Below are 16,706 nucleotides of genomic sequence, written 5' to 3'. Positions count from 1 at the left end.
TTACATATAATTGGGAAAAAATAAAATGTTAAGCAAATATATATATATATTCCTGATGTCAGGGTTAGAATCTTTCATAATCTAAACCATCCAAGCATAATAGGTCTATCCTTCCATAACATATCCAACCACATATAACTATATATCCATTATATAAATATCCCCCACCAAAGAAAAAAGAATCTTGTAGTCATTTTTTTTAAACTTCAATTTTTTTCTTTCAAAGCTCTTAGACAGATGACCATATATGTTAACCCAGACTACATAAACTTTCCAAGGATATTCATAGTATGTTGGCATTTCTACAAATATCATAGTTGAATTTTATTTAAAAGTACATCAGAGTAGTCAAAGCATAAAATATCCACAACCACATATTTATGCCTAGAAGAAGAGACTCATGGGCTTCCTGAGTCAGGGAATCCTAAAACTTCTACAAAAATGGTGGTTGTAATACAGAGAAACAATTCCTACAGATGGAATAGTTGAGATAACACTGGATTCAGATGCCAGGACCAAAAAACAAAACAAAACAAAAACCCCACAATAACCCCAAAACAAAACAAACAAAAGAACCCAAAATACCACAAAGGAGATAGATGGTTAACTGGACCCCTATTGTATTCCAGTTGGTATTAATTTGTTGTGATTTCATAGGGGTGGTGATTATAAGTTCTTACAGTAGCCCTCAGAGCTAGGAACTTCAAATTGTAAATTCACTTGCCTAATCATAAGAAGCTAACTAGTGGACCTCCACCTTTGTTTTTCCTTGTTATGGTTACCAAGCCCAGCCTGGTGGAGATAGCTCAATTGCATTGAAAGCCCCACCCCCAGCTATTTTTGTTATCTCTCCATCCCTTGTCATTCCTCCATTGCCCATTATGGGGAGAGGACCAGGAACACTTGGGCAATGAATGACCCTGGCTGCTGGCCTGTGGACTTTCTACAGGCCTATCAACCTATGTAAATGTCTTGACATCTGTTTATCAGCCAAGCCCAAGAGTGTTCTCATTGACTTGGTTGGACCTCCTAAAAGGTCAAGATAGATTTGTTAAGTACTGCTCACTAACCCGTTTGTCAACCAGTGGGATTCTGTATTTTGTGTAGACCCTCCTGGAGTGTCGAGGGCAAGGTCTATCCACCAGTAAGACTCTGTATTTTTGGTCTGCTCCACCTATATTGTCTGGGTATCAAACACTATAAAACCAAGGCCCTGGCATCTCAGATTGTGAGGAAGATCCGAGGTCCTCTTCATTAAAGGGGCCTGTGGACCCTTTAATAAAGTGTCATTGGCTCAGAGTTCTTCCTCAGTGTTTTTTCTTGCAGATCAGACAATTTTAGAATCCCTGTACAACTTAAAGTCTTCCAAATGAACTTACAGACAACATAATTCATTGATTCAATCAACAAACATTTATTAAGATTCTGCTGTGGGCAGAGAACTACACGAGGTGCTGCAGGAAATCAAACGTGTATATGCACCCTTAGTCTAATCTGAATTGACATCTCAAATATTATTTTTACAGTTCAGGAACTTCGGGCCCACAGAGGTTGTGACTCTCCTAGAATAGTCACAAGTGGAAATAACAGAGCCAGATTTAGAACCCAACACCTCTGATTCCAAATGGAGTGTTTTGTCACTCTACCATATTGTGGTCTCTGCCTTCTTCTGACTTACACTCTATGGATTTTCCCTCAAAGCATTTTTTTTTTTTTTGCCACTACCTTTCACAAGCCCACCCCTCCCCTCCCACGCTGGCCACCAGGGGTCTATAACCACAGGGGCTTCTTTGGATGGATAAAGACGCTACTGTATCTAGTGTTGGTAACGTAACTCCACCTCACTGCTGTGTCCACTCCAGGGACGGGTAGCGTTCTAAGAGAGCAGTTTGGAGCTGAACTGCTTGTTGTTTGTCTCTGGTCTCAGCAACACAGGTGACCTAAGGTAGAGGAGAAAGGAGAGGTTTGTCATCAAAGTTCACAGACTTAGCCATGGAGTCTAAATAGACACCTTGCAGGGTCTTCCTACGAATCACTCCCATTATCCTTTGGTTCCTAAAGTATGAAATGCTTGAGTCCTGTCGCTGTGATAAAGCATTGGTCATTCCTCTTCCCATTTTATAGAAAAGCAAACTGAAGCACACAGTGGTGAGGCAACTTGCTTGAGGTCTGATTTCAAGAAGGGAGGAGCAGGAATCTCACATTTCTTATTGTTCAGGTGTTCAGTCGTGTCCAACTCTTCTGACTTGGGGTTTTCTTGGCAAAGATACTGGAGGGGTTTGCCATTTCCTTCTCCAGCGTGTCCCCATTTTACAGATGAGGAACTGAGGCAACTAGAGGTTAAGTGATGCGTACAGGGTCACACAAGCTAGTAAGTGTCTGAGGCTGGATTTGAATTCACATCTTCCCAACTCCAGGCCCATCGTTCTATCCATGGGAATCACATACGTCTAAAGGTGAAGGGATCTTATGTATCATCACTTTACAAATGAGAAAATGGAGGCCCAGAGAGGCACTCGTGTGGTCCTTAGACTGAGATAGGCACCACTGACTTGTCTGAGGTAACATTGGAGGAGAACTGTGATGCATGAACACCCTAGTTCACTGACTCAGCTCTTTCCACAGTACCAGGCATAGTTTCTAACTGCCCTTCTTCCTAAAAAGAAAGTTCTGAGAATGCTAATGGACTAATGGCAATGCACTACTGCAACTCAATTGTTCCTTCATTTTTTGTTCCATTATTTCTAGTGATACTTTTATAAATTCTCTTATTAACTTTTCTCTGGAGTGTTGCTTTGGGCATCGCTTTTTTGGAGGGTGTAACGAGGTGAACAATGTTCCTTCTTTGTTTTTGTTGAGTCATTTTCAGTCGTGTCCGACTCTCTGTGACCCTATCTGAGCAAAGGGGCTAGAGCGGTTTGTCATTTCTTTCTCCAGCTCACTTTTCAGAGGAGAAAACTAATACAAACAGGATTAAGTGACTTCACCAGGGTCACACAGCCAATAAGTGTCTGAGATCAAATTTGCACTCAGGACTCCAGGCCCAGCACTTATCCATAAAGTTTCTGGAAATACTAAGGAGACGTTGTTTGACTGACTTTGTGAACATGAGAAACAATAAAATATGGTCCCTACATGATATATATTTTTTTTTGTTTTGGGGGGGTTGTTTTGTTTGTTTGTTGTTTTTGCGGGGTAATGGGGGTTAAGTGACTTGCCCAGGGTCACACAGCTAGTAAGTGTCAAGTGTCTGAGGCTGGATTTGAACTCAGGTACTCCTGAATCCAGGGCCAGTGCTTTAACCACTGCACCATCTAGCTACCCCCGATATATTTTATTAAGAAACTTGAAAAAGAAAATATCAACCAAGTTTCGATGTTCCTCCCCAAGGATTTTTTTGGAGCTTTTAAAAGCTATATTTGACCAGACAAGTCAACAAGGGGAAAAGTACTTCTTAACAGGCAACTCTGACTTCTATTCATCTACTTCCTATCTCTGGTGAAAAAGAGTCTTCCTAGGACCAATGGCATCAAGGTAGTATAGAGGAAAGAATGTGCCCAAGTTCACCCACAGTTAGCTAATAGCAGAGCTGAGACTAGAACTCAGAACTTTTTTTTTTTTTTGGTGAGGCAATTGGGGTTAAGTGACTTGCCCAGGGTCACACAGCTAGTAAGTGTCAAGTGTCTGAGGCCAGATTTGAACTCAGGTACTCCTGAATCCAGGGCTGGTGTTTTATCCACTGCGCCACCTAGCTGCCCCTTCAGAACTTCTACTAAGTAAATGGCCATGGATTGGAGAATGGCCAAGCAGACTGAGGCCTATAAATATAATGTCCTATTACTATGTCAGCTCTAGAAAAGAATTCAGAGAAGCATGGGAAAACTTATGTAAACTCATATAGTGGAGATTACTGCTACTGCTCTAGAATTAAGCAGGACCAGGAAAACAAAGCACTTAGACGATTACAGTGTTAATGGGAGCAACAAAAACAGCAACAACTAATGAAAGTTAACATTGTGTAATTATAATGACTAATTTCCGTTTAGAACAAATGAGAAAATATACTTCCCCCCCTTATTTGCAGAAGGTGGGTAAAGAACACTGCATAGGTGGTCAGACACAGTTGATGTGTTGGCTAAGATTATTGATTTCTCCCCACACACACACACACCCTTTTCTCTTTTTTTTATTCTTTGTTTCAAGGGATCATTCCATGAATAGGAGAGGGGAGAATATATCTTGATATACACACATACATATACACGCATGCAATATACATATATGTATGTGTATATACACATATGTGCAAATAAATTTTGTTCAAGCTATCCTTGGTAGTGAAAGTAATGTTAAAAACAAAAGATATAAAAATGGTTCAAACAAAAATAAAAGAACCCAGGCCATCTAATCCCAATTAAGGACCCTTTCTCCTAGGGGTAGCAGGGTAGAATTTGAGACACAATGCATTTGAGGGCGTGATTTCTGTCACTTGACCAAAGTGATGGCCTGTTGGCCAGCACCACTCAGAAATTATCCATCTTCAAGATGCCTCCCAGTCCTATCTTACCTTTGTCATGAAAAGCTTAGAGGTCACAAACCCATGTTCCTTCTGAATGTCCAGCACCCTAAAAGATACATAAGAGTCACAAGGAGAAATGTACTGTGGTGCTTCCTATTTCTCTTTGGTTAAGTCACCGTTACACAATGATTAAGGCAGCAGCCAGTCTACAGGACTGTCTCACGGCCTTGCCCTCGATCTGGGCACTGCTATACACCTGGTGGTCTTTGCTCCTGTTTCACAGTTGGTAGTACTTTGGACAGAGGAATGACCTCTCTTTCTTTGAAATTGATCTGCGAGGTGGTAAGCCAAAACTGGAAAGCCACTGAAACCCAGAGAGGTTAAATGATTTGCCCAAAGTCTCACCGCTGGTAGCAAAGAGGGGTGTCAGGAACATCTGTTTTTAGAATGTCTTTTGACTCCAAGACAAGGAATCTTTCCACTACAACACATCCACCCAATCTATATTTCACCTTAGAGGCTTGTAGTGGTAGTTCCCATAGCCCATTAACTAGGAATCTTTTCCAGGCCTCCCATTTAAAGCACTTGCAAATTACTCACGGCACAATGGAAAGAGCATTGACTTTCCATTCAATGAACCCGGGTCCAAATCCCAGTTCTGCTCCTTGTATGACCTCAGACAATGCACTTCCTTTCTCTGGGTCTTAGGTTCTTTATCTTTAAAATTAGAGGGATGGGCTTATATGACTCCTAAGATTTCTTTTAGCTCCAAATCTATGATTCTATGGACTGATTTCCCTTGTTTCCATCCTTCCTATGTGTCCTCATTCTTCCAAAACCCATCCCCACAGTCCCCAAAGGCCCAGTTTCTAAGTAGATTCTAGTTCTTGGAAGAGTGACTTAAGCTCTTAAGGGTAAAAGTAGTCATTTCTTCTGAGGAAAACCGTCTCCTCCCAATTCAGTTCTCAGAGAACAGCTCTAGGCAAATTCCTTGAGGGCAAGAAATAGTTTCAACGGTCTTTGCAACCTCTAGCACTTAGCCTCTCAAAGGAAAGTACTTTCTAAAGCCCAGGTTGAATTTAATTTAAAATGGGTAGGAAGAGAACCCCTTTGAGATTCGAACTGCCCCAGGGTACAAATGCTTCTTTCTTCCAAACAAACAAATCAAGATTTCCCCTTTAGCCTGAGGAAACTAAACCATTCAGCCTAATTCGAGTTTTCCAGGACAACCTTCCCACAGGGTCCCAAATCTCCTTCTTACTTCCCATCTGCTTATTAAGCCCCCTTGATTTCTCTCTTTCCTAAGAGAGGAGTCCGATCGGCGCACCACCCCCCCTCCCAGCCCAGGCTCTGATTAGGGTCCTTGGCCATGTAGAGCAGCACCTGACATTACCTTACTGTTTCTCGGTCTAGGATCTCCAGCAGCTTGGCAATGTCCCCTGCACTGTCATGCAGCCAAACAGAAAACTTGCAGGTCCGGTTATCCAGGGTCAGGGCCCTCTGAATGCATTGCTGTAGAAGGGTCAGACTGAGGTTTCCACTGCACACGACCACAGTCACTCTGCAAAAGGGAGATAGCAAATGAGGAAGCGCTTGAGGCCAGCTTAGGGCTCCCCTTTCTAAAAATGATGAGTACCCCATAGATCATTATGATTTGATTCAGGCACTGCTCATTTGCCTAGAAGTAAAGTGACTTACAGTCCATGGAATCACACAGCTAAGTTCCATAGACTCTGGTCTTCCTGACTCCAAGCCCAGCACACTACCCACTGCCCCACACTGCCTTTCATGGTTGACATTGTTCAATTATAATTTGGATATGAACTCAAACTCAAGATTTTCTATGACATTGGATCCATAGCTGTCAAAACTCCCCTTCATGTGTCAGCCAAACTGGATTACTCATGATTTCTTATGCATATCCCACAATTTCTCACTCACCCACCCACCTGCTCCCCACCCCATGGCTTATCCCTCTACTTGAAATAGCTTTTCTACTAGTTCCAGCTCTATAGTTTCCAGCCAACCTTTGAAGCCCAGCTCAAAAGCCATCTCCTCCAAGAAGCCTTCTTTGATTCCTTCCAGTCAAAAGTGTTCCTTTGATCTTTTGAATTCCTTTAGTACTTGTTTTACTCCTCTCTGATGACTGTTATCATCTTCTGCTAGGTATTCTAGGATTGTCTGTGTGTGTGTGTGTATGTGTGTGTGTGTGTGTGTGTCTTATCTGTTTCCCCCATTAGACTATAATTGCTAAGATTTATGCCTTCAAGAGCTTTATTGTTATTATTCAGGTTTCTTGGCAGATACTGGAGTGGTTTGCCATTTCCTTCTCCAGCTCATTTTACAGATGAGGAACTGAGGCAAACAGGGTTATGTGACTTACCCAGGATCACCCAACTAGTAAGTGTCTGAGGCTGGATTTGAATTCAGAAAGAAGAGTCTTCCTTATTCCAAGCCCAGTACTCTATCTACTATGCCACCTGGCTGCCCCTTCAAGAGCTTTGTACCTTTCTCCAAACCCTATAGTGACTCGCATATAGTAGAAGTTTAATAAATGTCTATTGAATAACAGTATGAATAAGAAAATGCCCTGGGTAGGAAATATTTTTTCCTACAATATTTAGAGGAAGCTTGTGCTGATCTAAGCACTTAAAAATGAACTGTTTCTAAATCAGCTACCAGACTCTCACTGAGTCAAGTTCTGTCCAACTCAGAAACAGTCTTGACCACCCCTTGTTGACTGAGTTTGACTCCAAGTGCAAGATGACATATCTTCTATATCAAGTCATTCTTCAAGGATGGGGCCTTTCACCGAGGTTTGGTTTTCATTGATTGCTACTCCTCCCTTCTCCCTCCTCCCTCCTCTTTGGAATGCAGACTCTGGACCTGCCAAGCAAAGTTAGCTTTCACACGACCTAGTTATCTGCTGGCTGGATACAAAAAGGACCAGTTTTTGCTAGGTTTGCTTCAGCTAAGATGGATCTCAGCAATCACTCGCATGAGTCACCACGGTCTCTCTTGGACTGGGAAATGGATCATTTCCCAGAACATCTGTGAAACAGGCCCTGTTCTCATCAAACCAAAAGAGGATTCTCAATGTCAGCAATGGCTTAAATCTAAACTCTCCTGCCTAGAGTTCTGGATTTTGGGGTTGGAGAACGTGGGCTAAAATCCTGTCTCTGCCACTTACCACATGTGTGATCTTGGGCAAATCTTTTCCTTCTCTAGATCTCAGTCCCCTCATCTGGAAAATCATTTAGTTGGACTTGAGAACCTCTAAGGTCCCCTTCCACTTCTATAAACCTTGGGCTCCCTCTTTGACACGTACCCCTCTGCTGTGTAGACAGACTGGGCTCCTCACCTTCTTCCCAATACAGGTTGCACATTCCAACCTTTGTGCCTTCCTCGTATCCTGTCTAGAATGTCTTCTCCTATCATCTCAGCCTGTCCAAATTCTCCCCATCCTCCAAAGCCTACCTCAAGTCCTCCTTCTCTGTGAGATAGTCCTTAAACACCTAGCCTACGGCCATCCTTACTTTACACTTAATTTTCTATTCTGCTCATTTATACATAGTGTCTCTGTGTTTAGCACACAGTAGGGGCTCAATTAATATCTGTTGAATGAAAGCTCCCCATTGGAATTAGCATTCATTAATTGTCCCAGAACATAACCCACCTAGCTCTAGAATGATAATACAGAAATTAAAGCAAACAGTCCTTTATTAAGTTCCTACTACATGGAGGCACTAAGGACATAGGAGGAAAATGGGTATACACTAAGCCTTAGTACAATGATAAAAGTAGCAAACTATTTCTCTGGTGCTCCAACTCTTCTATGCTTTTCCCCCCTTAACCTCCTTTCCCTAGCCCACCCTCCAATCTAGCATTCAGTGACCCCATGCTGCACAAATCACTCCTATCAAGAAAGAAAGTCATTTGGTAAAGTCGACCCCACTGAGGTGTTCAGAACATAGTGTGTTATCTTTTCTAGGGAGTGTTTATATTTTATTAAGGGGGTGAAAGAATGGGCCAATATCTAATCCAAGAGAATATTAGTTAGCAAAAGGTTTGCAAAGCACTTTACATACGCTATCTCATCTGATCTTCCCAATGACCATATAAGTTAAGTACTACTATTATTTCAATTTTGCAGATGAGGAAACTGAGGCTAGGAGAGGTTAAGTGACTTTCCCAGGCTAACCCAGGTAGCTGAGGTGAGATTTGTATTCAAGTCCATCCCTCTAGCCACTGTGCAACACAGCTGCCTCCAATTCTAATGAGGAGGTTTCTGGCAATATTGGGGCCAGGAGAAGGAAGAAACATTTTCAAGGAAAACCTTTTGGGAATGCCTCAAATAGCACCCTGAAGTTTCAAATTTCATAGTATTTGTTTTAAAAACTAATAATAATGGCGGGGGAGGGAGGGGCAGCTAAGTGGTGCAGTGGATAGAGTCAGGAGGATCTGAGTTCAAAAGCCGCCTCAACAGCTGTGTAGCTGTGTGGCTGTGCGGCCAAGTCACAACCCCAATTGCCTCAAAACAAGAAGAAAAAAGAACAAATCCATTCTCAGACACTTGACACTTACTAGCTGTGCAACCCTAAACAAGTCACTTAACGCCCATTGCATCAGAGGGAGAGAACAGTGGAGAACAAGCTCTACCACCTAAAGTCCTTGAGAGTATATTTTGAATAAATGTTCTCACAGACCTACCACAGAGTTTTGAACATAGTACAAATACTGATTTGATGTTGACTGGTAGATATAAATGAATGCTGGACATCTGGACTCAGCCAGAACACACAGGCAACCACAAATGAGTAGATTTCTCAGGATTTGTCTATTCATTAGGTACCTTTTGCCCTTCAACTCTGGTAACTTCCCAGACACAATAGCAGCTAGACCAATGGCACCTTCTGCATCTACTGTGGCTCTCTCATACTCCAGCAGCCTCAGCATAGCAATCAGAATGTCTTCTTCCCTGTCAGAAGGAAGTATGAAGCCTGAAAAAATAAACCAGAGAAACAGGATCCCTTTCCCTCCATGATAACTGTGAGCCTTGAGTACACCTCTCCCTCCCCTTGTGAGCCATCTGGGAAACATACGTCACTGTGACAATCTTGTCCACAAGCTCCCCCACCAGCTGCAGGGTATTTTTCCTGGAGCATGGCTCACTCAGGTCTGTGGAGAAAAAGTGAGATGCCCTGAGTTAAGGAACTCCCTCCCAAATTTCTACTAAGCAAAACCACAGCTAACCTTAGAAGCAGGGAAACTAAGGAACAGAGTCAGAAACTGGGGGTTTCTGCTCTCTGCCAACACCACAGCCTTTTCCCAAGGAAAACAGGGGAAAAAGCCCTATATTTGGAAGAGGGGTATCAGGATGCTATCTATGCCTTGGAAGGAATCAGGATACTAACCTCTACAGAAAATAGACAACCAGGACCATGAGTGTGAGGCTGCTCTTAGGAAAGTTGTCAAATGGGGCACCAGATTGGCTAGGGGAAAAGATTCATCAGACTGCCATCTAATAGCTTTCAACTTTAGCTAACCATTCTTGTGACACCGAGGCACTAAGCTTTACTGTTTAACCATTGCTGTGAGAATTCAAGTAATATGGCACCCTCTAAAGTCAGGGCCCTAAGACAAAGCTCTGATTGCCCTATCCTAGTTACCCCTCTGGTCAGGTTCTTAGAGGAAAGACTGGAATTGATGAGTTTCTGCAAAGTCGAAAGTACGATAGAAGGTAGATTGATACTTGGTGTTAACTATTTAAAAGACAATGTTGAATTGAAGAGTTGACTTAATAATTAAATAGGAAACCAGTGTTGGGATGTAAGCTCTCTGAGGACAGGAACTCTTTCATTGTTGTTTTGGTCCCCAGGAAGCAGCATTGTCAGAGAGCCAGCCTTGAAGCCAAGACCTGGCTGAAATTCCACCTCTGGCATATACTGTCTATCACAGCTCAGGGCTCTAGGCAATTCTCTGAGACTTTGAGTTGCAGAGAAGGGGCTGACTTGCATTGATAGAAGGCTTTTCCTCACCTATACTGTACCAATGGTTCGGGTGAAGTCCTGATCCCTATCACAATCTTTATTCCTTGATCTTAGCATAATGCCTAACACTTAGTAGGTGTTTACTAGATGCTTGTTGGCTGATTAATCAATTAGTCTGTGAAAGTCAGGCAATTAGAGACAGATCCTGGAGCCAGGGTGGGGCCCTTGTGAAATGGAGATCTTGAGGCAATCAGAAGGCTCCCACCTCTATAGAACATGTGGCCACCCCAGGTCTGGCTCTCTACTGGATGTCCCATCTTCAGAGAATGTTTTAGAACAGGGAAACTTTCAGGTTGGACACCCTAGGGAAAGAAATGGCATCAAGTTATTTGGAGAAGATTGGAGAAGTGTAGTTTGGTGCAAAAACTATTGAATTAAGGAGTCAGGAAGTCTGAGTTTTTATCCTTGCTGGGCCATTAATTAAAGCACCTAATCTCTAGGCCTCATTTTCTTCATCTGTCAAATGATGGGGTTGGAGTAGAAGACCTCAAAGTCTCTATCAGCTCTAGCTTTCTGCATGGCTCTTTCTTTGTTTCTTCTGCTCTCCTTTCTACATTTTGCTCTTTCTCCTTTACCAGCAAGACACCTGATCAATCAATCAATACCATGGGATGTCAGGGCAGGCTAAAAGCTTTCTGAGTTCTGGTTGTATAAGTGCCGCTGAATCTCACAGTCAAACCAGGAGTGGCGGGGGTGGGGTGTGGGGTGGGGGGAGGCGGGGAAGGGATGTGGGAACTTACAATCACAGAGACTTGGGGGTTGAGCTGCTTCAGTGCAGCTGCAGAGCCTGCCAGAAGTCCGCAAGGGCCTCCAGCAGGGAACACCACCGCATCCAGGTTTGGTACCTGCCTGAAGATTTCCAATCCCATAGTGCCCAGACCAGAAAGGTATTCAAAATTGTCTTCCCTGGGGGAGACACAAGAGAATGTGAGTGAAGAAAAAGGAAAGTGGTTCAACAAATTAAACCAACGTTTATTAAGTACCTAGTAGGTGCAAGGTAGAGGCAGCTAGGTGACACAGTGAATAGAGTGCCAGACCTGGAGTCAGGAAGGCTCATCTTCATGAATTCAAATCTGACCTCAGACATTTACCCCTATGTAACTCCAGGGCAAGTCACTTAAGCCTATTTGCCCCAGTTCCTCATCTGTAAAATGAGCTGGAGAAGGAAATGCAAACCACCCGCAATATCTTTGGCAAGAAAACCCAAATAGGATCGTGAAAAGTCGGACATGACTGAAATGACTAAACAAGGATGACAAAGGTTTACAAAGAAGTTTACATGCGTGAATGTATTTGATCCTAGGAACAATCTTGTGGGGTAGGTGCTATTATTTTTTCCCATTTTCCAAATGAGGGTATTGAGGCTGACCCTTTTCTAGGGTCACGAAGCTAGTAAGTGTAAAGGGCATGAATTGAATTTAGGTCTTCATCCAAGTCTAACACTTCATTCACTATGTATGTCATGTGTCTTCCTCCATCTAAGTATAATACAAAATAATTTAAGGTTGATTAAAAAAAAACTAGCAATTTCTGGAATGTGGGAAAGTTTCACAAAGGAGAGAGAACCTAAGGTGAACAGTGAGAGCAACAAACAAATCTCAAAGATTTTCAGAGATGAGAAGAAAACATATTCCAAGGATAACTTAATCCAATTTGACTGGGATGGGAAGTGTGTACTAATAATATCAAACAAGGCTGGAAAGATTGGAAAGATCCAGATTTCAGAAGACCTAGAATGGTAGGCTAAAACATTTGTATTACATCCTAAGAGCAATAGGAATCCCTTGAATAGTTTAGAGCAAAGGTGTGGCATAGTAAACCATGTACCCTAGAAAGATTGGCAGCTGGGTAGAGAATACAGATATAACTAAGCTGGATTTGGAGGGTGATAGTAATGGGTTACACCTTGTCTCCTCAACAATCATTGCCCTAGAATTCTTGGAAAGTGAGAGAAACTGTTAAAACATCAGATACATATCAGAAATGGGACCTGTCATTGTAAAAACAAGCAAAAATACTTTGTGACTGCTGTATCTTGCAAACTGATCTGAGAAGTGCAAGATTTAGCAGAGGAGCTTGGGGAGAGACAATCTATAGCCTGGAGGAAAACTTGAAATGCTAATAGCTTTGTTCCTTGGTCATTTATTGGAGGCCTTAGCTGACTATAAAAAGTCTTTCATTAAACATTGTTAGGATACATAAGTTTGGGAGTGTTCTGTCTTTCATTTTTCTGGTGTGTCCTCTGACCTGGCACAAAATCAACCACTTTTGATTTCACAAAATCAAATAGATTTGCAAAAGCAAACAAAACATTTGCTACCAAATGTTAGGAAAAATTGGCAGCAGAACTTAATTACCCGTCCTGTCCTCAAAAGTCTCTTTGAACCTTAAACCAAGTGGATCCATTAATCAGACATGAAGTTGTATGGTAATCCCATCGAGTTAGACCAGTAATACACAAGTCTGGGATAGACATTGAAGCTTCATAGTGGAGAATTGACTAAAAAAGAACTGGCTGAATGGATTGTAGTAGGAAATAACACAGTACTTTCAATGATCCTAAGTGACTCCTTGGGGCAGAAACCCATCTTTTTAAGACATATGTTCTCCCAGTGATGCTCTATGGTTGCAAATCGTAGAACACCACTGCCTCCAAAGAATTAAAGTTGTGGGTGACCCAGAGGGCATTGGAAATGTGTATTGTGGGAAAACACAGGCTACAGCAATCCCCAGTGATGAAAGAAGCACGTCAAAAATACACAAAGAAGCTGTATAATTATAATACTATTACTAGAGCAAAATCCCAAAGAGAACAAAGAAAGAGGAAAAGAACTCATGTACACAAATACTGATAGCAGCTCTTTTCATGGTGGCAAAGAATTGGGAATTAAAGGGGTACCTATCAGTTAAGGGATAACTGAACAAATTATGGTATAGGAATATGATGGAATACTATTGCACTGAAAGAAAGTATTAAGGTAATAGAGGGAATCGTTTCAAGGAAACTTCAGAAGACTTGTGTGAACTGATGCAGAGTGGAGTGAACAGAACCAGGAGAATGATGTATACAATAATTGCAACATTATAAAGATAAGCAACTTTGGGGACAGCTAGGTGGTACAGTGGATAGAGCACCGGCCCTGGTTCAGGAGGACCTGAGTTCAAATTCAGTCTCAGACACTTGACACTTATTGTGTGACCCTGGGCAAGTCACTTAACTCTCATTGCCCCGAAAAAATTTTTTTTAAAGATAAGCAACTTTGAAAGACTTGAAATTTCTGATCAAAGCAATGACTCACCATGATTCCAAAGGACAAATGATGAAGTGTGCTATCCTCTTTCTAACATAAAGGTGATGAATATAGAATGGGACATTTTTTTTATATGATGGTTTGTTTTATTTGATAATGCATATTTGATAACAAGGGTTTTGTTTTTCTTTCTTCTTTCCCAATGTGTCTAACAGCATTCTATCATATGATAGGCATCTAATAAATAATTTTAATAAAAATAAATATAATCTAATAAATGTCGAAGGGGAAAAGGGCCCAGCACTTGATTCTCATGATGAAAGTTGCCAGCTAAGGAGTGATGCATTCCTGGTTATAGAATGACTACCACCTCCTGTCTCCCAGTGGAGCCTGACAGACTCTACATCTAGTCCACTTACTCCTCCAGGTAGAGGTAATCATTCTTCTGGGCTAGCTGTTGGGCATGGCTCCGGGAGTCCTTGGCCGACCCACCAAAGGTGATCACCACGGCACCATAGTCCCGACACATCCTCACCCTCGTCACAGAGGTATTGGTGGGCATGATGACAAACACTGGGATCTGGAGTTCAGCTGCATGGTAGGCCACAGCCATGGAGAAGTTGCTGTCCGAGGCAACGATCACTCCCTTCCTCTGCTGGTCCTGTACAAACATACAGCCCTGTCAGCTTCTGCCTGGGTTAAAACCTGCCTCTTAGAAATGACCCCGGGGGGGGGGGTGCAGCTAGGTGGCTCAGTGGATAAAGTACTGCCCCTGGATTCAAGAGGACCTGAGTTCAAATCTGAATTCACACACTTGACACTTACTGGCTGTGTGACCCTGGGCAAGTCACTTAATCCTCATTGCCTTCCCCACCCCCCCAAAAAAGAAGTGACCCTTGTTCTCCATTCCACCAGTCTTACTCTAACCAAGTGTGGCCACTGACCACTGTCCAAGAGCTCCAAACTAACCAGTGAGGGATTGATTACCGGGATGGAATGTATACAAGCATGAATTTGGTCTCTTGCTAACACTGCTCTGACCCTGCAGCTCCTGCAGCTCCTATGAATCCTGGTGGCTTGAACCTTGGATCTCTCCTTTGTGTTCTTTTCCAGGATTTGTGCCCCTTTGGTTTATTGATTACCTAGCTTTTGATTTGTCCTAAGATTCTCCAAGTATCCCAGGCTCGTTAGCTGTCATCCTTAATTCTTCACCCTCTCAGTCCCCATATCCAATCCCTTGCCAAGTCTTGCCCATTTTAGCTCCCTAACAGCTCTCATATATTCTTCCTTCTCTCCTCTGACACTGTCACCACCTTCATACAGTCCCTCATCCTCATACCTGGACTACTGCAAAAGCCTAGGGCAGATCTCCTTCCCATAAACCCCTTCCCTAATCCAATCCAACCTCCTTTCAGCCACTAAAGAAATTTTTCTAAAGTGCAGGTTTTGACCGAATCACCCAGCCCCGCTCCCCTAGCCCCACAACAAATTTCAGTGGCTCCCTATCACTTTCAGAATCAAATACCAAATTCTCTGTTTGGTATTCAAAACCCTTCATAACCTGCCCCTCCCCCTTAAGTCTTCTTACACCTAATTTCCCACCACATATTCTTTGATCCAGTGGAGAATTTGGTGGATAATACAGGGAGGTAGACAAATAATACAAATAGCTAATATTTATATCAGAAGTTATATGCCTATCTCATTTGATCCTCAAAACCACCTTAAAATAAAATTCTATTCAGAATTAAAAAAAAAAGCTAATACAATTTTTTAAAAAATCACCTTACGAGGAAAGTACTATAAGGAAACGGATGCTCAAAGAGATAAAGTGATTTGCCTATGGTCACATAATTACCAGGCATTAAAGGCAGGATTAGAACCAAGATCTTCCTAAGTGTAAATCTACAAATCAGCCCACTGTAATTATTGTTGTTGTTCAGTCGTTTCAGTCACGTCTGACTTCCCATGATCCCATTTGGGATTTTCTTGACAAAAATACTGGACAAGTTTGCCATTTCCTTCTCCAGCTCATTTCACAGATGAGGAAACTGAGGCAAACAGGGTTAAATAATTTGCCCAGGATCACACAGCTAGTAAGTGTCTGAGACCAGACACTTATACAGTCAGGAAGGTGAGTCTTCCTGACTCCAGGCTTGGCTCTCTACCCACTGTGCCACCTTGCTGCCCTGCCTACCACATTAAGCAACTTCTAAAGTGTATTGAGTATTAGTTGTCAAAGCAATGTCACAAATCAGATGATACAAATTAATCCCAATATTTCAAGTCCACCCCAAAACTTCAGGAACAGGTAGTAATTTAAATATTTCTAAGTAAAGCATATAGCTGTTATGGGTGGTACAGTGAGGGGAAGAAGGAAAAAGTAGGAGAAACTCGTAGGGAAAAATTGTATAAGGTAGAACACTTAGGAGGGGATGGGGCAGGGTCTCTTTTTTCATCTCGCACCTCTTTTTCTATCTGGAACATCTGCCAGCATTCAGATTACCTGATGTGCTCAATAAAGCACTGCCATACTCTAGTTCCAGAAATAGGCTTCATCTATCTATCTGTACCTATTCAACCAATCACTGGTTTCCACATTCCTTACCCCCTTAATCAACTTTGACATTCTAAATATGTTTACTGACAAACAAACTCATTTTCCATCAATTCCCACCTGATGGAGAGAGGCCAAGAGACAGAGTACTCCTCGATCCTTCACCGAGCCTGTGTACTGAAGAAATTCCTTCTTTAGATAGAGCTCCATGCCATATTTCTTGGACAGTCTAGAGTACTAGAGATGAAAGAAAATAGTTAATTTGCTCTTCGGAGTCCTAAAAATAACTAAACTCTCTTATTCAATACATATATAGCTCCTATTTGCCA

The 16,706-nt window shown here is 42.2% G+C and overlaps 1 protein-coding gene across 3 annotated transcripts in view; it reads right to left on the bottom strand.

Moving 5' to 3' along the window:
* Nucleotides 1–1,398: 1,398 nt before the first annotated feature.
* The window catches only part of LOC122741326 (L-threonine dehydratase catabolic TdcB-like), a 30,949-nt gene continuing 15,641 nt past the window's right edge, over nt 1,399–16,706 (bottom strand). For all 3 annotated transcript variants that reach the window (XM_043984686.1, XM_043984685.1, XM_043984687.1), the window contains 9 exons: nt 16,498–16,614; nt 14,240–14,481; nt 11,310–11,475; nt 10,775–10,871; nt 9,622–9,697; nt 9,372–9,497; nt 5,913–6,080; nt 4,568–4,625; nt 1,399–1,940 (listed from right to left, as the gene is read on the bottom strand). In XM_043984686.1, coding sequence (XP_043840621.1) covers nt 1,842–1,940; nt 4,568–4,625; nt 5,913–6,080; nt 9,372–9,497; nt 9,622–9,697; nt 10,775–10,871; nt 11,310–11,475; nt 14,240–14,481; nt 16,498–16,614 — 1,149 coding nt within the window. In that variant the 3' untranslated portion in view covers nt 1,399–1,841. The remainder of the gene's footprint in view (nt 1,941–4,567; nt 4,626–5,912; nt 6,081–9,371; nt 9,498–9,621; nt 9,698–10,774; nt 10,872–11,309; nt 11,476–14,239; nt 14,482–16,497; nt 16,615–16,706) is intronic.

The sequence above is a fragment of the Dromiciops gliroides genome, chromosome 2, assembly GCF_019393635.1.
Source record: "Dromiciops gliroides isolate mDroGli1 chromosome 2, mDroGli1.pri, whole genome shotgun sequence".
Taxonomy (NCBI): domain Eukaryota; kingdom Metazoa; phylum Chordata; class Mammalia; order Microbiotheria; family Microbiotheriidae; genus Dromiciops; species Dromiciops gliroides.
This window is presented reverse-complemented; position numbering and strand designations above follow the sequence as displayed.